General features: G+C 26.8%; 2 protein-coding genes across 8 annotated transcripts; one reads left to right on the top strand and one right to left on the bottom strand.

The window, feature by feature from the left end:
* Positions 1 to 1,952: 1,952 nt before the first annotated feature.
* LOC129961720 (uncharacterized) lies at positions 1,953 to 27,831 on the bottom strand. Of its 7 annotated transcripts, none has more exons than XM_056075267.1 (4): positions 27,726 to 27,831; positions 7,497 to 7,540; positions 5,785 to 5,913; positions 1,953 to 2,255 (listed from the first exon to the last, which is right to left on the bottom strand). In XM_056075267.1, the coding sequence occupies exons 2-4, from the start codon at positions 7,536 to 7,538 to the stop codon at positions 2,139 to 2,141; spliced, it is 288 nt and encodes a 95-aa protein (XP_055931242.1). In that variant the 5' UTR covers positions 7,539 to 7,540; positions 27,726 to 27,831; the 3' UTR covers positions 1,953 to 2,138. The 7 variants fall into 7 exon arrangements, with proteins under 7 accessions (XP_055931242.1, XP_055931243.1, XP_055931246.1 ...); XM_056075268.1 differs by lacking the exon at positions 27,726 to 27,831 and adding an exon at positions 9,029 to 9,324; XM_056075271.1 differs by lacking the exon at positions 27,726 to 27,831 and adding an exon at positions 8,692 to 8,753.
* LOC129961719 (protein dpy-30 homolog) lies at positions 9,360 to 19,826 on the top strand. Its single transcript, XM_056075264.1, has 4 exons — positions 9,360 to 9,517; positions 9,840 to 9,910; positions 13,022 to 13,167; positions 18,753 to 19,826. The coding sequence occupies exons 1-4, from the start codon at positions 9,508 to 9,510 to the stop codon at positions 18,844 to 18,846; spliced, it is 321 nt and encodes a 106-aa protein (XP_055931239.1). The 5' UTR covers positions 9,360 to 9,507; the 3' UTR covers positions 18,847 to 19,826.

Below are 27,831 nucleotides of genomic sequence, written 5' to 3'. Positions count from 1 at the left end.
CTAGTGCATTCCTAGCATTAATTTCAAACTTTGTTTAATACTTTTGATTCATTCATACTATGATTACAGTTTTTAAAGATATTTTGAATTCCATAGACATACTCTATTTTTTTGAAAAATTTGAATTTTATAACAAACTAAGTAATAACTGCCCAAAAATTCAACAAATAATGGATTTTAATTATGAATGATGCAAAAGAATGACAAATGCAATTAAAATTTTATTATTACAAAAAAGAAATCCTCAGAAAATATTTCTTTTGTCTAGAAAATACATTTGAAACAATTGTTTCTATATTGATGAAGAAAATATTAAACTATTATATTTTGATTTAATTTTTCTGTACAATGGCATTTCTAATTAAAATTGAATACATTTGAAATAAAAGTCACGATTTCTGAGACTAAAAATTACAGCCCAGAAATATTTCTTCTATGAATATCTTGTGTATCATTAAAAAGAAAAAAAACATTTCCTCATTTCTGTATAAGATTTTAGTCTATTGATTTTTTTACAATATTTTATAAAATCTCTCATTTCCCAATTTAGATATAAAATTATTTCCATGTCTGAAAGTGCTTATCAGTACAAACAAATATTTTCAATAACAACAGGAAACAAATGTTCTGAAGTTTCAGAATCAATAATTGCCACTTAGGATCAATTATGCAAATGATTACTGCCAATAATATTTCTACCAGTTCAGGTAAATATGTAGCAAAAAGGATAAGGAAGAAAGAATTATTTGTACTACTTCAAATAATGTTTGTGTGTGCACATACTCTTTTGAAAGTAATCTTTTTTTCTCTTCACTGTAAATTTTTTTTAGATTTTGCTTTAGCAGCATTTGATATGGACCAGCCTGTGATTATTATTAGATAAAACTGAGTGCATTACAGTTTTTTTTTTTTCATTCACAGCAATTCAATGTTATTTTGCGTAAAAATGGCATTTTTAATAAGGATAAATTGTTACTAAACTTATAAATAAATGCATTTATAATCATAAGCCAATATTTCAAGTGTATAAAGAATTCATGACAGAAGGAAGAAACTTTAAAGCTTGAATGATCAAGTGCATTTAGATTATGAATAAAGCTAAATAAAAATGTTAATTTATGAAACTCTCCCCCCCCCCCATTCAAATTGGCATAAGAACATACTCCACATCAAAGTTCAAGCACGAATTTCTTCTGATACACATAATCTAATATTAAACTTTTAATGAGCCAAAATATGTTAAGAAAACTTTATATATATAAAGCATGAAGTTTATAAACACATTTATAATCTTTTTTTTTTTTTTTTTTGTTCTTTGAATTCATATTTAGAAGGAAATATTCCAAAGCTCTATAGATTGCATGCATCTCTTGACATGACTCTGTATGTATGAACATCTTTTGCATCCAGTGCTTAATGGGTTTACTTCCTTGGTATCTTTAGTCATGTGATTAGCTAGGATGATATATGGGTGTTGCTCCTCTATGTGTTAATTTAAACTTTTCCTTTTAACAAATTTAGATTTTAATCAATATGAAAAAAAAAAAATCTGATTATTTTTTTTAACATTTTACATTTCACAATGTATACCTGTTCTTGTTTTCTTACTACATTTTTTGTTGTCTTTTAATTACAGGATATAAATTAATATGATTGGCTTTATTTTTTTTTTTTTTTTTTTTTTTTTTTTTTGTAATTGAACAAGGAATTACATATGCTATTTATCTTAGATGACTGCAGCTGCACTATAAATAATATACAAGTAAGGAAAAAAAATATATATCTACCAATTGAAACATAGCTTATAGGAGCTGAAATATCGCCCCTCTAACAAATAAAAGAATTTCCATCATGAGAGCAACTTCTGTGATTATTAGTATTTAAAGTTTTGATTTAGAGCTATTTAGATAGAAAAAATATTTCTTTGATTTTTAACACAAACAATTTCAGAATTCTTTTATTCCAATAAAAATCACAACTGAACATAAATGACAAATTTCCATCAAAATATAAAATATTAAGTACAAGAATACTATTTTTTCATTCTTATCTACAAATAAATAGAATTTAAAAAAGTTCTTTACTCAGTATATACATCAACATAAACGTGCTGAATATCAAAATCATAATAGATCAGCCTATTTTATTTTTTCGACAAACAAAGCGATCTGTTTTTCCACTTCGCGTTGAAGTTCTTTTTCTGTAGCTCTTGGATGGTCTTTCACATATTTAACTATAGCTAAAATTGCTTCATCCTGAAATCAATAAAAAAAAATAATGTTAACTTTGCAAAAATGCAAATATTTTATAACATTTATTTTTTTTTGTTAAATAACAAAAGAAAACTTTCCCATAAAAGAAAAATAAGAACAAAGTACTTCAAAATTATTTAACCCTCTGACTTTTTTCATTTTTTTAATGTTTGGTTAAAAACAATTCATACTTTCTAAAAATTCAAAAAGTGAAAAAAAAAAATTCAGAAAGTTGATTAAATACAAAAAAAAAAAAAAAAAAAAAAGTTATATTTACTTTAGAAGATCAAATAAATACACAATAAGAAATGTAACCCTTTAAAGGACAATGGAACAGGATCAGTCCCGTTATTTGTTTTTATTTTTTGTAATTTATATCATTATTCAAAAGATTATTTTAATGAATATTTACATGCTTTTTATATTTTAAAAAATACAATACCATTAAAAATTAATTTGAAGATCTTAGAATGATTTTATATCCATGCCTTTTCAGATTATGAAGTTCTTTTTTTTTATTTGTAGATACGAAAATGATTTTTTTTTCAGTACACCTTTGTTGCACAAGAAATCTTTAAGAGTCAATAAATATGTTCAAAATAAATTTAGTAATCAAATATGATATTTCCTTTTTGAAATTTTAAAAAATAGAATAAAAGTGTCCCATCACCTGCCTAGAATTCATCAGCTATTTGGGTGAAGCACTTTAATTTGTGAGTCAGTTGGTTTAGTTTTAACTACATATTACATAAGATAATTACTTTTTAATGGATTTCATGTTAATTGCTATTAGCTAGTATTGTAAAATAAATACATGTACAATAAAAGAAATATATACAATCTACCGTACAATAAGATAAAAGTATTTAACTAGAAAAAAAATAGTTTTTCAAAAATACAGATGTACTTTTAAAAAGGTTATTCCTGAATTTATTTTGGACAAAATTGCTGAAATAGAGTTAGATATTCCTGTTTTCTTTAGGTTTACACCTCATAGTTTCCATTCTTTTCTTTTTCAAAATGTGTGCTGCAATTTCTCAGAATGGTCATGTTTCCCTTTCAGTTTACCACTTCTTTCTACTTTTGAAGACTTGTCCCAGTATTTTCTAAAGAGCCTATTTTATTACGTATAATCTAATCTGGCTACTGAATATGTTCAAAGTCCATTTAAACTTATTTTGTGGGACAATTTATTGTTATATTTTCATTGAAGCATTTCATTGAATTTAATGTCCAGAAATCTACCCTTGTTTGTTGTTGGAATTAAATAATTCATTGCAAATGCATGCACTGATAACAAATCCCCCCCCCCTTTCTAAAAAAAACTAAAGAGAAAGATAAGATTTTATTGGTAGCAAAATCCAGTCTGGATGGTCAACTATGCTCTGAAACTTTCAAACTTAATTAACCAAAATAATGAAAAGTCCCAATGTGGAATGTATTGAATCAAATAGAAAAAAATTCCTAAATTTTTCTTATTTTATTTTTGTGTCGGCATCTTGAATAAGAAAAATATGCCAAATTTAATTATCACTTTTTATTTCCTTTTAAAGAAATGCATGTCGCACTGCAATGCATATATTAAGTGATTTTTCTTTAATTATACAATACTATGCATGATTTAAAAGCCTTTTAATCTATATTCTGTGAAATAATGCAAAATAATTATATAATCTATGCATCAGTGTGTCAGCAAAATAATAAATAAAATAAGGGAGGAAAAAAAGCCAAGGAAAATTTAGATATATTCAAGACAATATTCAAACTTAATATTAGTTTATCAATTTTATCAATTTTTTATAAAGGGCAGGCTGCAATATTCAAAATAAAAAAAATGCATAAAATTCTAAACAAAAGGAAAAGAGTGCTCAACATACCTTTAAATTTACATCTGATACTCATGCAAAAAATCAATGCATTTATTTAATGTGTGCCATTTCATAAGAGCATTGTTTTATCTCTATAAAAAAAAAATTCAAAGCTGTTAAGAGCGAAAATTAAATACTTAGGAAGTCAGTTTAACTCATAACCAACAAATTAATATACTAAAACGATTAAATAAATAAAATTTTAATTGTATGTAAGTATATTAAACTAAAAAAAAATAGGCATAATAAAAAAAAATTAAAATAGAGAAAACTAAAAGCAATCACTTCTACAGTAATATGATGTTGGATGAAAGGAGCTAAATTCATTTTAATTTAAAAACATTCAAATAACTGCATTAAATTCATTTCCTCAAAATTAAATTATTTATTTATTTACTTTTTCAATTTTATTTTTAATTAGTCATATTTGGTTGTGACAAAAATTATGCAATAAATGATATTTGTTGTAATTGTTTATCTATAAAGAGGTAGAGTGAATGATACTTATGAAATTTTCAACATACATATATCCTAATAGAGAATACATTCAAGTATTTATGCTATGTAAAATATAAGGTTCATTTAAAAAATTTACTGAATAGAAACTATGTCACATGTTTGAAAATAAATATATATATTGATATTAATTCTTTCTTCAGGTGGCAAATATGTATGACTTTAAAAATGCATTCATTTATAAAATTATGATTCAATATGAAATTATTTCATTTTACTTTGGGATATAAAAAGGAATAAACACGACAAAAATTTACAGAACATCTGAAGGAAAAATCTAAATTCCTCCGTGTATATTATCTTAGTCTAAATATTTCTTTGTATTTTTTAATTGTCTTTTTATAAATACAAGTAGTATAAAAGTGAATTGAAGCCACAGAAAGTAATGACACAGATATATTTCTTCATGACGGCAAATTAAATATCTATAAATCTATCAATAAAATTCTGTAGGATATATTTCAATGAAGAATAAATATTTGAATTAGGAGTTCAATCTTTTCTTTTAGAATAGAAATGGGAAATTTCGTGGAACATCAGATATTTGAATGAATTTAACATATAATAGCTAATACAGCAGCATGATAGTAATATGGCACCTTTTTCTGGAGTGTTTTATTTTTTAAAGAAGATTTTCTTTTAAGAATGATTAAACAAATGCATAATTTCCATTAAATTGCTAGCAGTGTTTTTATCATTCATTGATGGCCAACATTACTGCTGTTTGATTTTCTTTGACATTTTCTGGTTATTTCCAGGTTTTACAGAAAATTTCCTTGACTTTTTATTTATTTATTGTTTGTTTTTTGAAGATATGAAAAGTCTTCAAAATGATTTTGCTTTCTTTTCCCCTCTTATGAATTGAACAGTACATTTATATGTGAAGAATAGTGTTCTACTATTTCTATTTAAAATCAATAAAGATTAAAAATTCAATCTCGGGAAACAAAACAAACAAAAAAAAAATTTACAATCATTAGACTTCAGATAAGCATCATTTTTTAAAACATTCCCCCAATTTTGTTTATATATTGTAATTCCTGTTCTAATAATGTTTTGCAGAATTATAAATACTTTCTTATCTGATCTTCACCTTCAAACCTTTTCAAGACTATAAAATTGAAAAAAAGAAAGAAAAAAAATCTTACTCTTGCTGCATCTACTTGGTCCTGCCTATTGCAATCATCATAAAAACCTTTTAAAATCTTAGCAACAATTATCGCTTTATAAAGATCCTTAGAGTCATCACCTCTATGCACATAAGCAAGCAAAGAAAGCTAGAAACATGAAAAATAGTTAATTTAGCAAATTAATTATTTTATCTCTTAAGCTTCTGAAATAGTAATTATCTACATTTTAATGTGACATATTGTAACTTAATAAAGATGTCACCATATCTCAATTTTCCAAAAATAAATACAAGAAAAAAGGAATTTTTTACAATGATAATGAATTATTTTATTAATTTTATGCATTCGGGTGAACATAAGGCAACTTAATCATGCTAGATGTGAAAACAGATATATATATATCTGAAAAATGTATTATAAATTGTGATAAAATTCAGCTTCTTATAGAAGCTGGAAATTTGAGATAACATTAATAACAAACAATATAATGATTTTCATTTGTTTTTATTTGGAAGACTTTTAAAGATCCTACTCAATTTTAAAAAAAGAATTTCATAAATAATATTAACATACAATAATATAAAACATTTAAAAAAAATTTAAATCCTTAAAAAAAAAAAAATCAGCCTCACAGTACAAATAATTGAAGTTTTAATTTTTATATAAAAATATTAGCAGTACTGTTCCAAAACTTTAACATAAAAATATAACAAATAGTTCAAATCTAATTATTGAAAATATATTTAGTGGTGAATTTCTAATTAAACAATAACCTCTGCCCAATGAGCTCAAAAAAGGAATACAGAACTACCAATAGGTTAGTAAAAAAAATATTTTTAGCTTAGTAACCAAATATATATTTGTAAAAAATTCAATTTTCTGCTACATATAATTGCACATATTTCTAGCATGTTTCATTAATTTACTTAGCTATTATAGCATTTATAAACAATAAGCAACAGCTTAAATATAATTATGAATAAATGCATAACTGTGTATATGCATGCCAAAGTATATGAGTATACTCATATAAAAATACATACATTTTTACAAATTTTCTAAAACAAATAAATAAAAAAATATTAAATTAGTATACAGTATTAATTTGTTGATTGTTAAAATTGTATTTAAATTGACTAATTTATTAAAAGAAAGGTTTCATTATATGCTCAAAATACCTAAATCTACTGCTAAATCTCTTCAATGAAATATATAAAAGTAAAAAAATTAAACACATGAGAAATTAAACACAACAGTCAGCCTGTTACAATAAGAATATATATTTTTTTAAATAATACGAATAAACTAAACTAAATATTAGATATATTATTTCATAAAGTTTTAGAGTTCCATACATTTAAAAACTAATTGGATTAAAATTTAGCTTTTATATATACTTTTTCAAACAAAATATCTAAAAAAAAAGATATATAACTTATGTTAAATTTTTTACATTTATTTTTAAATTCTTTTTTATATTTTTAATACTAATAAGATAATTTTAATCAAATAACCTTAAAAATTACTTCTATTGTGCAAAAAATTAATTTTTAAAAAACATACTAATTTAAATAAACACTTAGTCAATAATTACTTTTTTTATGATCCTATATTGGATCACAACTCATAATTTAAGACGTTTTAATATATAGAATAAATAAAACAGCAATTAAAATTTAAAATTTTGATTTTTATTCAAATTTTAGAGTATGGAAGATAAATAATATTACCCTTTGAATAAGTTTCCAACGGTCTGAAAATAAGTCTCCCATTTCTATAAAATAACAAAATACTAATGTTATAAACAGCAATAATAATATTATCTTATATATTAATATTGTAAAGTGAATAGAAAGTTAAAACTTCTTCAAAGGAAATAACTCATATATTTTTGATTTGGTATGTTTCAGTAAAATAAAATATATTAAAAATATGTTGTATATATGTTTTAAATATATTAAAAGTATGTTGGAAAGGTAGCATTTAAATATTTAACAAACAGAAAATGAATATTTTTTTTATCATGATATTTCAAGCAGTGATTTGCATGTAATATAACCATTAAGGATTATTATGATGGATGATAAACATGATTAATATATCAGTATGTAATAAATAAAATTAATAAATATTTATTTTTGCCAATCAATTTTTAAAAACAACACAATCCTAGGCAAGGTGAAACAAGTATTTCGAAAAGATCTATTGAAATATCTACCAAGGTCTGTTACTAGATATTTGATTTGTTTGATATACATGTTGTTTTAATTATATATATATATATATATATATATATATATATATATATATATATATATATATATATGGGTTTAAAAGAGGTGCACCATGAGGAATATACCTAAACCAAAACACCTCATTCTCTAATTTTCTACGAAATATCAATAAGAGAAACTGTTTGCAATGATGCAATATTATTCTAATATGATGTCAAATTCTATACAGAATTCCAGCAATCAATCACCAATGATGAAATGTTTATAGATTCTTTTTGAGTAAGTAATTAAAATTCAATGATCACCAATGGCACACAGTTAATGTAAAAGTTTGCTAATACCAATAATATTTTAAATACATTAAAACAGAAACTTAATATTAGCTTAGGGGACTACAGATAGCTAAATTCTGGAAAAACTGAAAGATTACATAAATATTCAATGCAAAAACAGTTTAATAACATGATTAATAGTATAATATTATATACACAATTGAAAGAAATAAAAAAATCAATTTGTTTGCTAAAAGAAAATAATCTAACCATAATATTATCTAATTAAATACAGAAATAAATAATGAATTTTAAAGAAAATTTCACAGTTTTGAATTAAGTCACTTCCAAACTGAAATTACATAAATTCAGCATTTTACACATAATTCTTTCATTCATACATAACATTACATTCTCACATAATTCATTTGAATTCATTAAAGCAAAGGTGCTGTACAAAATTATGCGATTACAAAATTAATTAAAACCAAGAATATATTTATAATTTACTAAAAAAAATTTTGCTCATTTCTTATTCAGAGAATTTTTTTTTTTTTTTTTTTTTTTTTTTTTTAAGTTACGCTAGATATACCTCTAACTACCGTAAATAAATGGAATTAAATTCGTGTAAAATTAAATTTCTTTATAAGTCATGATAAATGCATACTTAAAGAAGACTGAATAAAGAATTACATATAAAATATTATTCAATTTCATAGAGTAAATAAAAATAAAAAATTACATATGCCAAAATACTTTAAAGAATGTTTTTAATTATTTTTCGAAGATTTATGCTTTTGTTACACCCACCGACTTCTCTCGTTTCTATTGTTTACAAATAGAAACAAAACTGAAAACATTTCACGGGGAGTAGCAAATTAGTCTTGTTGCTTTCCATATGCACAAAAGGAGAATTTTTTTTTTTTCTTTTTTTCAATTGTCTAAGTACTCTGTGATATGGTTTCTGGGTGTCTCCTTTTCTAAATCACCATTTTCCGTAAATGTACATTTTTATATGTCGGAGAGTTGGAGAAATATAATTTCTTATAACAAAATCTATTTTCTATCATCTGTCACATTATTATTTTTGTTAAATGGCAACAGTGGAAGCCGGTAATTTGGTCAATATTTTTTAACTGTGGCATCCAGCCATATTCCCAAAGTAACGAATCAAATTGTGTACAATACACATTATAATTTTGTTTTTCGAATTTGTCTAATAGAAGGGCTGCAGAATGGACGAAGGTAAAGTATATGAAATTTTGATTAACTTTCTACAGAAAAATTTCTGTTTTGATTTATAAATTTCTACATATCAATCCCAAGTGCCATATTAGAAACATGAAGAGCTCTGACTGTTGATTCGCCATTTATTACATTCTACGTTTCGATTGTTTAAAAATGTTGTAAGATTCTTTATTGAAATTGATGAATAAATTTTGATTTGTTTATAATTCTTTCGGTGAAGAATTATAAACGAAGCAGAATTTGTTTAGCACTTGAATATTTTGTCCTTCATTTTGATGTGCAATGTATTTGAATCTTTTGTATTAATTTCAATTTGTAGTTGAACAAGATAACGCTGGTACATCCGAAGCTGTTGCAAAAGAAGCGACACCAAGTGAAGAAAGCCAAAAAGTAATATAATATTTTATGATTTTAAATATTAGAAATATTTTATCAAGATATTTTATATATGTCATATATAAGAAAAAAAGATTTTGATTTTTAAATGATGGATGTTAGATGTGTGAACTATCAATAAATATTTATCTCAAAAAATTTATGGATATTACAGCAATGCTTTAAAGTTAGTCAATTCTAAGCATGTTGACTAACCTTAGTTGTGTTTTTTGTAGGAGATAAAAAAAAAATGTTAGTATTTAAATACTAATAAAAATTCTGAAAGAAAATTCTCTTTTGTTCAAACATATTTAAAACTATATATTTTGTAAACTTGTTTCTTGTATTAAATTCATCAGTTTTTTTTTTTTTTTACTAATATAGATTCTTAGGGTTTTTTTATAACTTCATGATTTTTTTTCTTTATTATTATTATTGTTCTGTATATATGTTGACTCTTGGACTTTTATCAATATAATGAAGGAAGGAGGGATGATAGCCTTTTTAATTTTGATCTGAAAGTGGCAACTTCATCCTTAAAGAAAGTTTAATTGGGACATTCTTGGTCAAATCAGAGAACTTACCTTACCATGTCTGATTTCCATGAAATGTTTACACAAATGTAGTATTTATGTAGATTTCAAAAACATGCAGAATTTCTTGCTTTGTTTTCTCTTTAAATTACAACCATATATTTTTTAAAAAATTCATATAAAAACTATTATTAAAATTTTTAAAAATCCTTTTAGTGTTCTCTTAGTTAAGATAGAGACTTGGAGGAACAATGAATATGACATTTTTGGCAATCAACTGCTAGCATATTTTACATATTTTAAAATTAATTCCCTGATTATTATTATTTGATAAATCATCTTATGGATTGAAAATAATAAGTAAATTGTTAAAATAATTTAAATTGATATTTGATTTTTTTTTTCTTTGTATTTAGATGAATAACGTAAGAATGTTAATTTTTTACACTTCTCTGAAAAAAAAAACACGTAAAGAAAGGTACAGTTATGTCTTTAAAACAATTAAATCATACAGAATTACAAACCTTGTACAATATCTTGTAATTTTATATTGAAAACTTTATCGATATATATACAGGGGTGTTTGTGCTCCGGGGAAACCCCGGAATTCCGGGGATTTTGAACTTTGATACCCGGAAATTCCGGGGATCGTCGTTCAAAAGGAAGTAGGAATAATAATGAATTATTTATTTTGATCTGGGTAATTTTGTTTGCTTTGAAAGCAGAAAACGCAAGGTCAGTGTGTGTGGTGAAAACGTTTCCTTTCTTTCTCCAAAGGCAGTGATAATGCGTGAAAAGGGGGGAAAAAACTTCTTTTTTGTTCTTTCCTTATTGCGAGTTATGACTCATTCCCCCGGTTCTCGGACATTCGGCAAGTAGGCGGGGCAGAAAAAAAAAGGGAGAGACTTCGTTCGGCCAGATGTGCGATCACGTGACCTGGGTTCAAAGGTCTTAATTTTGCAAAATTAATGGTTATTAATTTTGCAAAAAAAGTAATTCATTGAACTTTTATAATTAGGTCATTCAATACTTCATAATTGTAATTTTTCATTTCTCCCCCCCCCCTTCTCGAAACTCCAAAATGTCGGTAGTAAATCCGTAAAAGTTTCAGGGGATTTTTTGGGGTCCCACAAACACCCCTGTATATATATAATATAGACTAATAGATTTAGGTGCTCATAATTTTTAATTTTTCTTTTACAAAATTCAATAAAATAAAAAAATTTTAACAGTTCAAATGTCAATGCAAAATAATGGCAATTTATATTAATTTTCTAAAGTCATATGAAAATCAAGTTCAAACTCCGCAGCAACTTTTTGAATGGATAATATTACTTAGTTGGACTTTTTCTACATAAGCTAAGAGGAATATAATGAATCAGATTTATTTTTAAATGATCAAACATTTATATAAGTACTTAGTAATATATGATAATTTGCAAAATTAATGAAATGCTTTTTGATGATTTGCTGCATTGGGAAAAGGAAATGTCAAGATAACGAGATAAACTAAAATCAGAAGATGTATCAGGCTACATCACTGCTATCTATGAAGAAAAACTGGTGCCTTGAATATGTTAAAAAAAAAAAAAAACTTTGATGAAGCAGAAAATTCTTTTTTTTTTTCCTATTTGGGCTTTCTACATCATTCTCATATCCAAGAAAAGCTGTTGGGACTGTAGATTTTTTGGCAAAAGTGAATCCTCTGGCTTCCACTGGAAGAAGCATTCTACTTGGATGTATGTTAAATAAAGTAGCTTTTTGAAACTTCAAATGATAACCATATACTACTGCTTAATAAAAGGTTTTACTGTAATCTTTCTTTAGGTGCATCATCATAGAAATGAAAAAATTATAGCTTTCTTTTATTATTCAACTAAATACAGAATAATAATGTAAATCAAATCTAAGTTGAAAATTATTTGAACAATTAATCCATCATCCCGAATTTATATTTTGCTAGGTAATTTACAACTATACTGTATATTCATGAAATTAATTTGAAAATATATACTTTTCGAAATAATTCTTAAGATTTCGATTACATTTTTCATGTATTAACCTATAGTATGTGGTATATCAAAAGAAAAAAAAATGTTGTAAACTGATAACTCTGCTAATACTTCATCTCACCTGGAAAATAAACTCCTAATTTCAACAATTCAAAACAAAAAATTTCTCATGATTTATTTTGCCATGCAGGAAAGTAGGGTACATGGTGGCGCACAATGGCAGGTTGTAATGTTAAGACAATGAGTTACCAAATATGTACTGCTTTTCTTAAATTTCTTATTATATTGGTTAGTTTAATAAGTTTGGCAGGAATTTTTCCTGTCTTGGTTAGTATCTGGTGCCTTTGACAACATTTTTAAAAGATTACATAATTATAATTTCAAGCTAAATTGATTCACATATCTCAATCAAAATCCCCCCCCCCCAATTCTATATTATAAGTATGCCTGTGTCAAGTTTTATGAAGATCTGAAATGATGAGGTTTATAAATTGTGTTGAGTTGGCCATGAATGACCCAATTTATGAATAAAATTTAATTTTAAAAAATTATTTATTAATCTATTTTATTTTCATTTTTAGAAAGCTGCTGCTTCTGAAAAGGAATCAGCAGGAGAAAGTTCTAAAAAGACACGTACAGACTATTCAGTTATGTCTACCAGGCCATACTTGGATGCCACCGTTGTTCCCATTTTACTCCAAGCTCTTTCTGCCCTTGCTAGAGAAAGGTATTTTGTTTCATTATTTTCAAGTGGAAGAATTCATCTGCCATTAAGTTTCAGAAAATTATTGCACGATTCTGATATTTGCCTTAAATATTTACACAAACAAACTTCAAGCTACACAAAACTGTATTGCCTGAATACAGAATTATTATTTCTAATCATTTGAACAATATTTGCACAGTTTGCTATATAAAAGTTTCAAACCTTATTAACTTTTCAACTGCAGAATTTTTTAGATTACAGTTTGGATGTAGTATTTCTCTATTCTAAAACAAGAAAAGGGAGCTCAAAATTCTTATACAAGATTATCTTCCTTGTTTTATATACTTTTTCGGATATGCTCTAATTATAGTGTAACCAACTTTATTATCTATATCTTTATTTGAATACTTTAGTTTTAATAATCAAAATAAATTCTTCTTTTATACTCTAAGAAATCAGAGTGGTATTAGTACTCAAGTAGTTTAGTTTCAGTTTTCTCAAAGACTTCCACTGCATTTGAAATTTTAGCATCTTACATATTATCTTTGTTTTAAGAAACATTATGACATTATATGATTTCTACTAAGTAGTTCAATTTTAATCTTAAATAATCTTATGCTTGATGCAATATGTCCTACATTGGGCCTAGTTCTTCAAAAAAAAAAAAAAGCTACTGCATCTATTATACTATCCTTATTTTATATCATTATGATTATTAAACTTGCATAATGAATAATTAATTCACTTTGCTCCATCTTTATCACTGTCATTAACTTTAGCTTTATTTCATTCCTTTATAACTGGACATTTGCTCAAAAGCTGCATAGCTTTTATAATGACCAACTTTCATTTCTTTTAAGACATTAATTTTATTTAAAAAATACCTTTTTACCTCTTAAGAAATTAAATTTTATCAAAATCAATCACCCATTTTCCTGCAATATCAATAATGTTTTAAACCATAATTTTGTTTCATCTTCAAATTAATTTAAGGTGTCCTCATTTGAGGACATCGCCCATCTGTTCTTCTGTCTGTTTCTTTGTTTGCCTTTCATCTTGTAAAAGGTGTAATTTGATATTTTCCAAAGAAGGATGTGATATTGATTCTGTGTTCGGGGTGGTGGCGGTGGGGTGTTATTTTCAGATTCGGGGAAAAGAACCCCGTGTTTTAAGCCAGAAAACATTTCTCATTTAAGATTTGCCTTTTTTTTTTTTTTTTTTCTCTTGACTACTACATATGCTTCACCTTTATGCTCTGCTTTATTATTTTGTTATCTTTTTCTTTAAATAATTAGTTTTATATAGCCATAATTTTTATTTAACCTTTTTCATGATGATTATTATTGCATTCATCGTGTAAAAATTGTATAGCAGAAAATTAAAAAAAGGAAGAAAATTTTCAACTTATGCCCATCAATTGTCCCCCTCAAAAATATTCTTTGTGCAATATAAAAAAAAAAATATGCACAAAACATGAACAATGTCCAAAACAATAATTTCCCATTATGTGTTAGATGAAAAGACACTCCCTCATACTTTGTGAAATTTTATGCCAAATGATAAGTTATTTTTAATTTTGCTCTTTATTTAATATTTTTCATTTTATTAATCAATAAAATTAACACTTAATAAATTTTAATTGTAAATATTTATTTTTAGCATTTTAATTGGATAATTTTTATTCTTAGTTTAATTAAATTATAAGATATAGTTTAGAATTTTTTTTAGTAAATATATTATGTTTTGTATATTTAATATTTTAAATGTTTAAAATGACCGAGAACATGAATAAAATGTCTATAATCCAAAATATTCATAATTACTTAAGGAGGTGTCATAAGGAGTTTCCCAATTATTTTGAAGGATTTTTGCAGGGACCATCCCCTACGAAAGAAGGCAAGTTTTAAAAAATGACTGCAAAATCCATATGTGTATAACCTATTAATCACGTCGATTGTGTGTGCGTTTTCATTATATTTAAAAAAATTTAATGACCCGCACCAGAAAGGGTTAAAGCCAAAATTTTATGGGCATTAAAACTTGATGCATCATCCTTTAATGCCTTCAATGATTTATCGGAAATATTTTCACATATGCTCACTGAAAGTGAAATGGCTAAAAATTTAAGTACCTTATTTGTTAAGAATAATTAGTTCCTTGAAACTGATAGCTGAAAAATCTGCAGAAATTGATGCCCAAATACTTGAGTTAACAAAAATGAATAAACTAAAAAAAAAAAAAAATTAATTTTGCTTGGTATTTAATATATTCCCCCTTAATATATAAATTTTGTCTTGCTAAATTCTAGATAATAAAGAAAAATGTTTTTTGTTATGTAAATATCACAATTCTTTTAATATGCTATTATTTCAAATGATGTCAAATTGCTGTTGCTTTTTCCACTCATTAAAATATATTACATATTATAATTAGTACATGAGTGCTATTTTTGCAATTCTTAATATATCCTGAAACATACAGGGAAAACACATGGACCCCCCTTCCCCCCTCCAGATTAAAATGTAATATTCATCAGCTATTTTCCTTGAAAATTTCAGATATCTGAACCAGTAGTGTCTTTCTAATATAAACATCTTTTCATTTTTATTAAACAGATAATGAAAAATATTGTTGAAAGATGCATAATTGAAGGATCAAAAATATTACACAGCTTATATAGATTATACTAAAAATTTAAGGCCAAGAAAAAAATAACAATATTGGAATTGTTATTACAAGCTACTTAATTACTAATGGGGCTATTGCAGCTGCAAAAAGGAGGCTTCTTAGCAATGTTTTATATTTGTGAAAAATTATATAAAAAAATTTTAATGCACATCCAAAAATGTTACTGCTTTAAAAGCTCCATCTTGTTTAAATTCACGTCTATTGAAGGACAATGCATTATATGAAAAATGAATGGTTGTTTTACTTATGCTTCTTTGTTCAACTTATTTTGTTGGCTTATTCAAAACATGCAAAGATCCCATTTGAAATTAAAAGAATTTTCTGATTTATGGGAAGTTGTAAAAATAATACTTTTATTTTCACATTGTAATGCAGCTTGGAAAGTGAATTTAGTGTCAACAAGGATATGCCTGTGGAATATTAGAAAGAAAATTCTTTAATTAGTCTAAGAATGTGTATGATGTCATAAACTCTGGAGGTGTTCTGATTTTAAAAAAAATTTGCTTTAGTATACTAAATTAGCACATGCAAGATATTATGAATATATAGAAAAGTAGAAAAAACTTCACAGAAAGAAAAGGAGCAAACAAAGCAACTTTGTAGATTAAATTGTGCAAAAGTAAAAAATGAAACTGATATCTAAAAAAAATCTGCTGAGGTTGTAGAAATTGATACCCAAATATATGAACCGGAAAAATAAACAAAAATACTAATCTTGCTTCGTAATGTATTTTTGTTAAGTAATCATTGAATGGTTTGTATTATGATAGCAGAAGTTATTATTATGTTTTATTTCAACTGAGTTCTTAATTTTGTGTGACTCGCAATTAAAGAGCAGGAGAGTTGGGCAATATCTCCCCCCCCCCCTTAATGTATTAATTTTGTCTTGCTAAATTTTAGGTAATAAGTAAAAAGAATTTTTTTTTTTTTTTTCCCCTATATGTAAATGTAAACATTTTTTTCATAAACTATTACTTTGAATTATATTAAATTGCTTCCTTCTCTTGCTTTTTTCCACTCTTTAAAATTAGGGAGTATTTTTATTCCATTTTACATTTCCTTTTATATTGCAAATACAAACAGGGAAAACTCAGTGGTTTTTCCCTCCCTGGATTTGAGCGACAACCCTGTAATGAACATATGCGAGACTGCTATAACTTCGAGAGAGAATAGGGGAGAAATACCAACATTCAATCTGTGGAAGCATTGTGGTGATGTTTTAATTACTCACACATGGGTTTATTGAATGGTTTATTATTTAAGAAATTATGAACTTATTCAGAGTAGATTAAGCATATTTTTTTTAATGAGTCGCTCAAAATCTGTATTTAATACGGATTAGACAGATAAAAATAAGAATCCTATTTTACCAAATGGGTTAGAGAAATTGCACAAAAGTTTGTTTGTTAGATATTGTTTGCTTTGCAAGAAGATAATAATCTTACATGATAAGGAAAAACAAGTACTTATTAGTCATGTCTAAAGAATGAAACACATAAAATTACTAATCTTGTACTAATAAAATTGTGTGCTAGTTACTAAAGCTGAGAAAAGAGATGTTTTTTTAAGTACAGTATTTGTGTTTGTGAAGAATACTATAAAAAACATTTGCATGCATGTCTAAAAATTTTGCTGTTTTAAAAACTGTATCTTGTTTAAATCCACATTTATTGAAGAGTCAATGCATTATTATGTGAAAAATAAATGGTCAATTTGCCTCAACTTTTTTATTCCAAAGCACAAATTTACCTGGCATGTTCAAAATGTACAAAGATCTGGAAGCAACTGTGCCTTTCTTATACAGTTAATGAAAAATATTGTCAAAAAAAAAAAAAAACGCAAGAACATTGGAAACTTACTTTTGATAGAACTTGAAGATCCTAAAAATCTTAAGGCTAAGAAAAAATAATATTGGAATAATGACAATGAGTTACTTGGTGGTTGGTGGAACTACTAAAACTGGGAGGGGGGTGCATTTTAGCAGTGTTTTATATTTGTGAAGAATACTATAAGAAATATTTGAATATGGCTATAAAAATTTTACTGTTTTAAAATCGGCATCCACATTCAATGAAGAATCTTATTTTTTCCAATCATTAAAACTATGATGTAATTGTTAATCCATCCACATGAATGCTGTTTGTGCATCTCCCCTTATACAGAACACTCTCAAGTATCAGATTTGCGATTATCCAGCCTGGTTTTTCAAAAATTAAAAACCGTAAGTTTTCACTCTTAGTTACCTTTTCATATATCATTTATCAATGAAAAATAAAATCAGTTTGAGTTGATTTTCTTAAAAATTAGGCATACAATTTATGTTAATCTTTTGTTTATGCTTCCAGCATTAAGGCAATGTGAACAGTTTATATCCTTCAACTTTTTTACATTATAAATTCTTGAAATGTGTAGTGTAGTATGTAAACTACCAGCTCAGAGCTTTCTATTTTAATTCGACACATTACTGTGAATGGCATCTATGATTCACCAGGCCACATACATGGCTTGAGATTAATGGAAGGCTTAGTACTCTATAATAAACAAGAAAATACGTGTTATAACAGTGTGTTTTGGTATAAGAACTTTTTCTTCTGGTATTGGTGAGCAAAAAAATGAGTTCATAGAACTGCGACTTATCCAGCTTTTTTGTTATCTGGCCTTCCCTTTCACCTCATTAGGCTAAATACTCAAGAGCGTATTGCATTGCATATATGCACAGATAATTTTTTTTTTCCTATATCTGAGTGGCAATCCTGTATATAAAGGGAGATAGAAATACAATATTGGTTTAAAACTGCGGCAGATGTTTACATTCAGTTAAATATTTTTAAAATTTTCTTTATTGTATTTATTCTTACTTTTTATTTTTCTGAATTATTAACTTATGTAATATTTTAATTGTATTGACTTTTTTCTAGGCCAAACGATCCTATACAGTTTCTGGCAGATTTCCTGATCAGAAATAAAGCCCAGTATTCACAGAGTACTGATGCCGAGGCTGCTACAAGTTAAATGACTGTACAGCCAATGCAATTGGCCCTGATTTACGATTTTTAATTTTTTTTCCTTGCATCATGACTAATTCATTTGTAGTTAGTTAGTGTCTCATTCTTCATATGCCAGTCATCATTTCAAAGAGGGAAAGAAATTACTGTAGTTTTTTTTATTCGTTTATTTAAATTTGTTTTCGAATATTTGTGTATGCATAGTTTTAAGTAACAAATTTACAGTTAAATATTAGAATCCTTTCTGTTTTTTTTAATTTGTAGATTCCCTGTTGTGAAATACTTTTAAAACATAAGTTAACTTATGAGTTTATTTACTATTAAATCTAATGTTAAATTTCTTCTTCAATAGATATGAACATCTCTTGCATTAAATTTGATTCCCGATGTTATACCTGTGTACCTCATGAAAATAAATAAAAGTAAACAATAAATTATGGTGTAGCTAAACTTCATTTATAAAAATTTTGCTGGACTATTTGCATATGTTGTCTTAATGCATTTATGCAACACCAATAAAAAATTTATTAACTATAGGTTTATTTGTATACAGTAATTACATATATTTTGCTTGTGCTTTTGGAACTGAATACTGTTTTGTGGGAGGTGTATATTACAAAATATTTTTCAAGTCAAATTTCATTGTTGCAAGGTGGGTTTGATAAATAGTATGCAATATGTTTGTGAACTTGTAATTGTAACTGAAGAAGTACTTGTTAACTGCTAGAAAGATAAAATAAATCTATAGTTATTCAAGGTGCCCTTGGTTTAGCTAATACTTATATAATTAATCTATTTAAAAGAGTGTTTTTTGATGAATATTAATTGATGCAAGTGCAAAGTATTTGAATGGCTTACTGATTTTCCTTGCATCAAATCCTCCATTGGTGTATTTTACCATTTTTATAATTCAAAACAAGATTCTTTTAAAATGTATACAAATTTCTATTTTCGACCAAATATCACTGAAACAGGATTTAACATAAATATCTGCATATTTTTTAGATTATCATTATCATTATCTGCAGTTAAATAGAAATAAACATTTTTGATGGCTAAGAAAGCTGTATCGTTATTTCATTTATAGTGAGAGAAAAATTAACTAAGTACAAAGAGTGAAAAAATATACCCCAATCAGCAAAACCAAAAGCTCCTTAAGAATCTAATTGGTTCTAGTATTTTTATTTTATTTGATAAAAAAGAGGAACAATATTTTAAAATTCAGTGTCTACATTTAATGAAAAGTTTTACAGTATTTATAGTCACAATAATAATAATAAAAAAAAATGGAAAATTATAAGCTTTTAGACTAAACACATTTTAGTGAATTTCAATCTTCATTTGCTGAAAATTGTGCATCCATTTATAACAGTTGCATTCCTCATATGCTGGTGCAGTTTTGCATTAACTACATGTATTGCAGTATCAAGTTTCTTTTCTCTTCTGCAAAATATGCAATAAATTTGAAAATTAGATTGCTCTCAGCTCACTTGACCATGAACTGATTCCATTCTGTAATTTGGATGTTATCTTTTTTATAAAAGCTGCAGATTCGAGACTACACAAGCTCAAACGTTCAAGATCTGAACTTTGAAAATCGGAGTAAATTAAGAATATTGTTAACTCATAAAAGGCCCATAACTCACTTTGTAAAATAAAAATATAAAAGCAGTAAAGAAAATGAGATAGTGCTTATGCTGAAACTGAGCAGGTCAAGTTAGTTGTCTGGCTAAGCTACCAGTGAAGGCGGCATATTATATAAATCCTCTATAAATTAAGTTTAAATTACTATGGATTTAATTATTAGTAAAACAGAGTTTACCTATGACTCAAACAAGGCTTTGCGTAGAAAACATTGTGTACATCTGATATATGCTAAATTGAATAAGATGCTATTGACCACACTTGATATTTTTTTCTTTCCAGGCCTGTATCAATATATAGCTTTCTATTTCTATAGAATTCTATTGGCATTCAATCTGATATATTTAAATATACTGTCATCCACTTTTAGTTTTTGCATATAACTTTATGGAAAATTGGATGACTACAGATCGTTGTAAGTGTTTGATGGAGGATGCTAGGCTTATTAAAATGAGAATGAATTCTGCAGAAAATCATAACACTGGGTACGTAGCGTCATGAAAAGTTCTTAAATTTGAAAACTATTTTTAAACACCTTGAAAGTGCTTAATTTTGGAAAAAGTTCTTTAAACAGTGCTTTAGTTTTCTTCAAAAATGCAAAGACGGCATTTTATTTATTTTGTTTCCCCACGCGTTAAATACGAAATTTGAAAGTATAGTCGCCAAGGCTTATTTATCGGATGTATGAAGGAAGAAAACCAAGAAAAGGGAAGAATGCGGACAATGATTCTAAGTTGAAATCCAAGGGTGCCAACACATATTAAAATAACGCTAATGAGTTTTTTTTTTCCCCCTGCTTATTCTTTCTTCAACAATGCATTTATTGAAATACTGGAATAATTATCCCAAAATAGGCAGTACGAAATATATACAATGCCATACTTGTAGAGGCTCAATAAAAGTTGGAAAAAATTTTTTAAAACAAATTTCTCGAACACTAAAAGAATTTTCAATGTTTGAGATGTTGAAGGATTTATTTAAGCTATGCTTAGTTAATGTATGTTTAACCTTTCATGTGTTCTTAAAGAAGACTATGCAGATTGGTCCGAACAACGGAACGGAATACATCAGGAATGAGTTTGTTGCGCAAAGAACATGGTAGAAGCTAGGGTAAAAACACTTGTACTGAAGCCTCTCTAGTACGTTATACATTCGATCATCATTCTCTTAAATATGTGGCTTTGGAACAATCCTTTGAACAACTTATTAGATTGATTTTAATGTATTATACTGAAGTGAAATGAATTGCGCTGTGTAGTTATGTTAGTGGATCGCATAAAATCTAGTATGATGAAAATTTAACTTGATGCCATAAATGTTCAACGATTGTGATTTTTTTTCACGGTGTACTTTTTAAATGACTTCATTCATTTGAAAATTATTATTTGTTGAACCAATCGCACAAAATTTTAGTTAAAGTTTTGATCTGGTTAAGAGAGCAATGCCATTGAAATCGGGAACATGAAATTTAGAAAGTTATTCTTGGGTATTAGAGACTCACTAAGAAAGGATATTTAAAAATTTTAATTTTTAAAAAATAAAAACAATTTTAACATTCTGTCACTGCAAAAGCAAAGCATCATCACAGAAAAATTATTTGTACATGATTATAAAAGTTTTCGAGAAAAAAAACGCTGCTATTTTACCAATTTTGTTTGAATAAATGTTTTTTTTTTTTTTTTTTTTTTTTTCCTTTTCAGTTTTAGTAATTTGTGAAAAATTAGCTTTGGACGTAAATTACAATAATTTTTATTATAATGAAATTCAAAACAATACCATTGCTTCTTCGATTCAGTAAGCAGGGGTGTTTGTGCTCCGGGGAAACCCCGGAATTCCGGGGATTTTGAACTTCGATACCCGGAAATTCCGGGGATCGTTGTTCAAAAGGAAGTAGGAATAATAATGAATTATTTATTTTGATCTGGGTAATTTTGTTTGCTTTGAAAGCAGAAAACGCAAGGTCAGTGTGTGTGGTGAAAACTTTTCCTTTCTTTCTCCAAAGGCAGTGATAATGCGTGAAAAGGAGGAAAAAAACTTCTTTTTTGTTCTTTCCTTATTGCGAGTTATGACTCATTCCCCCGGTTCTCGGACATTCTCTTCTGGATTCTTTTCGGCAAGTAGGCGCGGCAGAAAAAAAAGGGAGAGACTTCGTTCGACCAGATGTGCGATCACGTGACTCTGGGTTCAAAGGTCTTATCTCTCCTGGCGTGGCGCCAATAAGTAGAGAAGGGGATTTTTCGCCGTATTAGCTATTTGTCATTGATCGCTTCGCAACTTTTTTTTCTTCGCTGTGTAAAATTTTCGTTTCATTTATTGATGCACGTGTAAATTTTCGTTTCGTTTATTGAAATATTTTTTTATTTATGTACGCAAGAGAATTTCACTATGAAATTTCTCGATATAAATAGTGATATTATACAATTAGAAGAAGGTGTCCGGAATGCATTTAGGTGGAATTGGATTGAACGGAGAGATGGTAATGGGGATACCATCGGCACATGGTGCAAGAAAATAAATGTTGCTGGACAAGCATATTGTGTTTTTTGTAACTCACTGTTGAAGTGTGGTGGGGAAGGATTCAAGGCTTTCACAAATCATTCTAAAATCCAATCATCCAATAGCAAAAGAATTCCAAATTTCTCTGAAAGCTTATACTAATACAGCACAGCATATGAAACAGAAAATACCCCTTAAAAATTCATATCTAATTAGTTTTACAGCATTAGATCCAGAGCTAAGAGGTAAAACCAGTACAATATTAGCTTTTGAAAAATTATCATCTTTTATGTCCCATATTTTTAGTGATAATGAAAAGTCAAAATTAGAAGCTGAAATAAGGTTATACCAGAGTGATATTAATATCACCAAAGAAATGCTCTACACATCTGATGAAAGTGGAAATCAAGTCAAGTGTACAATCGATAAATATTGGTCTAAAGTTTTTAATTTAAAAGATGATTTCACAAATGATTATAAGTATCCTATATTGGCTAAATTGGTCAAAGCCTGCCTTAGCTGCTTCCATGGCCCATTAGTGGAAAGTGCATTCAACTTAATGGATACACTTGTCACTGACTATAGAACCTCTCTTAATATTGATTCCCTAGATGCAGTGCAGACTATTAAATATGATTTAATAGTCTGCAGTCTAAAGAAACCTCATGTGAAAAATATGGCTCAAAAAATCCAATGACTGATCCACTTCACAAAGATCTCTTACTGAATATGAACAGAAGTTGGAAAACATATCAAGAGGACTTAAAAAGATGTATTTCAGATGAGTCACCTATAAAAGTTTCTGAAAAACTTTCTACATTAGCAGAAAAGCAAACTGCTTCCACCTCTGCATGTGCAGTTCTCGAGGAAATTTCTTCAACTGTAAATGAGGAAAATAAAAGTCAACCTTCCTACAATTATGAAGTTCACCACAAAAGAAAGACAAGCCCACAAACATCGGAAAATAAAAAAAAAGCAGCAGAAATTAGATAATTTTTTTTAAAGAATTAATTCAGGTAATTTAAAATATTTACATAAAATGTAGTAGTTTATATGTTTGAAAATTTATGGTTATTAATTTTGCAAAATAAGTAATTCATTGAACTTTTATAATTAGGTCATTCAATACTTCATAATTGTAATTTTTCATTTCTCACCCACCCCCCTTCTCGAAACTCCAAAATGTCGGTAGTAAGTCCGTAAAAGTTTCAGGGGATTTTTTGGGGTCCCACAAACACCCCTGAGTAAGTCTCGTTATTTTATCTGTGCATCTCGTAATAAGTGCATTTTTGCTTTCATTTAAACTTAATTACAATTTTCAAGCAGTTCATTGAATAATTTTATTCAATTTTATATTCACAACTTTTATTTTTCAAGATACGGATTCTGTCATTCTTTAACAATTGTTGCCTTTATTATTATTATTATTCTAATACAAATTTTGTTCCCAATGAAATCTCTACATATAAGAGTTTGCCCTGATTTACAGAGCAATGCGCTGCATAAATCATTGTAGTTAGGAGCATGAAATTTGGGAAATCAAAGTTTAATTAAAAAATAAACACAGAATTTTAATGTGTTTCCTCCACAACATCAAAACATATTATCGCACAAACATTATTTTAATGCCTTTTTAAAAGCTTAAAAAAGTAGCTTTAAAGATTTTTTTTATATATACATTATGATGTATAATACTAAGTTGATGATTCAACTTGGTTTAAGTTTCTACTGGAGCGTTTGTGATGTTCAGTTATTAAGGAAAATATAATTCAAGAATTCAGAAATTTTTTCATCAGATTTAATTTAAGATACTAATTCAGCAACTGATGCCGCAATCATTCAAAATGTGTTTAAAAAATGAATAAAATGTTAAATAAGATATTTTTTTATGCTGAATAATAAAGAAGTTAATTTTGAATAATTCAAGTAATATTATTTTGAAATTAAATGGAGACTACGAGATTAAAATTTTGCATTAAATTTTAGCAATGATTTTTATTTTTAATCACCGACATGGATGAAGGACATTTTCACTTAAGTTAGAAAATAATCCTCGAAATATTTGCTCTTTAAAAATAAACCAACCAGATCTAAACTAGTCGAAATTATCATTGCTCTGAAAACTAGAAATCTTCCACCTTTTGAATTCAAATATACAGTGGATGTTAAATTACTATAGTGTACGAATCTACAACGACATTAGTTTATGCAAAAAAAGTATTAGAAATTAAAGAGCGCATAATAAAATTTATTTGAATTTGTTTTTATGTTATAAAATTTGCAATATTAATTTATGTTAATTCATATATTTAATAATTAAAAAGTTTCAATTACTTTTTTATGCACATTTTTAACTTGAGATTTGAAAGAATTCATTTAATAAATAGAGATAAGAATTTTAATGTGAAAATTTTAGCTGTTAATATTCTTAAAAATTTGTTAACTTAAGATTTATGTTTGAATTTAAATTAATTAACTAATTAATTTTAACTTAAACAGTTTTATATGTGCTAAAAATAAGTTATTCAACCAACTTTCTTTTGAATGACTAAAAAGAAAAATTCAATACATCAAAAGAATGAGAGTTTTAATAACTTTATATATTTTACAAACTACATAAAACTATCTTAGAGAAAAAAAATAGAAAATGAATTCTTACAATTCTCAAAATATAATTCAGTTATGTGTCAAACAAGTGGAAAATAAACTTTCCTTTCCCCTTTACTAACTTTAATTTGTTTTTTTTTTTTTTTTTATCTCCGTCTATATAACTTTCCATAGCAAATTTTTGCATACTGGAATTTTTTTTTAAAAAAAGACAACAAAAAAACTTAATTATAAGCCATTTTCAAAAAAATAAGTGATAAATTAGGAATTTTGTTCAATTACCGTTCCCAAATTTAAATATTTGATTTTAACAGCCCTTATAATTTAAATGAAAGTAGCATATTTAATTACTTTGAATGTACCACAAAAAAAATATTGACACCAACAGTAATCATCTCGTTTATCTAATTAATAATACGGCTCTGCATAAAGTTACTTAGAAACAAATAATGACGCAGCCTGAAGTATATTAAGATCTTTCATGAAATAAGGATACACTAGAAGAAAAAAAATCCTGTAACTAAAAAAAATTTGGATTCTGCATTGTTTCATAATAATCAGTTTTTTTTTTTTTTTTTAATTAAGTATCAGCAGCAAATTATTTTTTTTCCCTTCTATAAGAATTTATTCAATTCTTTTTCATCATTTAGCTCATAAAAAGGAAAAAGCATTTCTTGTTCTGCAGTTCAGTTAAACTTTTCAATTTTTACTGACAACAGAAAAAAAAAATCAAGTCTTCATGATTACATCTTAAAATATTTTTCAGCTAAGGAATAAAATTGAATTTCCGATTACATTATGTCTTTTTTTTGTGTGTGTGCGTGTGCAAAATGAAAGTATGTTTCAATTCAAAATTCTGACAAAGATTGTGCAAATAGCTTGATTGTTTAAAAGTTTGAGATAGATGGATATAAGCCAAACACCAGAGTGGAAATAGACCTTCAAAAATACAAACGCAAAAAAGAAATATCGACTGTAAAACCATAAAAAGTATATATTATTATGAGGCTTTCGTTTTGGGTCATCCGATTGAATTTCGGTAACTCCGCTTCTTGCATTCAAAGTCATATGAAGATTCGCTTGCCTTTGATTCGCCCGTGGTAATTTCCGTAGTGTGCTAGTAGATTACCTTTTTTCCCCAATCTTGAGCTTTTAAAATCTGCAGTGTTAACCTATCTTGGTTAATCATGCAAACCGGATTTGTACTGAAAGTGTTAATATGCCGCATACGTGTTCCTTGTCGGTGTTTTTGATGCAAAGGTATATTTTTAACACAAAACCCCGCCTTGTAATTTTAAACTATCTTCTTAACCATTGTTCGTTTAATTTGTGATATATTTTGTGACTATTTTTAAAGGTGTGTTTAATGCATGCGATCTAATTTTTTTTAAATTTGTTCAGTACCAGATGATGTTTTACGATTCATATAAATAGATAAGATGCAGCTGATTATCAATTATAGACTTTGAATTAATCTTGTTAAATTATCGTCGGTATGAATTTCTGTTTCACTTTTAGGATTCTACACACATAATGCAGGCTCTTTACTTAGAATTTGTGTAAGCTCATTAAAAGACTGGCTTTCTTTCAAACAGAAAGTAAACAGGTTTTTTTTAATTAAACTTTTATTTATAAGTTTGACTATTATAGAATAAATATCCTGAAGTACTCGGTTGATCTTTAATAGCTTTTGACACCTTTAATGCATTTTAATTCATGGAAATTGATTGCAGCTTTGAGAAGCATTAAGTTTACCATCAATAATTCTATAATTTGATAGAAATTCTATCTCACGTTTTAAGGATAAACACTACCAAATATTTTACTCTAATCCATACTTAAATGCTATTTCGAAAACAATCTTGTTGCAATCTTTCAATACCCTGAATTTTATTTTGAAAAAAAAAAAAAATACTAATAAATAAGCACTGTTTTATTTATTTTTTAAATGAAATAATAAAATATATATCAGAATCATATCTTTGAAAAACATTTGGACTGTTAGCCATCCGGAAACTCACCTTATTAAACTCATATTGTCTAATATACGTTAAGAAAGAGATATCGTCATTTTCCTTTTAACAATATCTAAATGAAACAAAAAAAATTACAAGTATAATATCATAAATATTTTCTTACCTTGCAAGCTTTCTAAAGAAATCTATCCAAGACAACGGATAACGCACGCGCACTGTTATTCAATTTTCAGTAATTATGCAATATTTTTAATCAATAACATTTTGCG

The sequence above is a fragment of the Argiope bruennichi genome, chromosome 2, assembly GCF_947563725.1.
Source record: "Argiope bruennichi chromosome 2, qqArgBrue1.1, whole genome shotgun sequence".
In the NCBI taxonomy this organism is placed as follows: Eukaryota; Metazoa; Arthropoda; class Arachnida; order Araneae; family Araneidae; genus Argiope; species Argiope bruennichi.
Note: the sequence above shows the minus strand (reverse complement) of the source record. Positions and strands in the feature narration are given on the sequence as shown.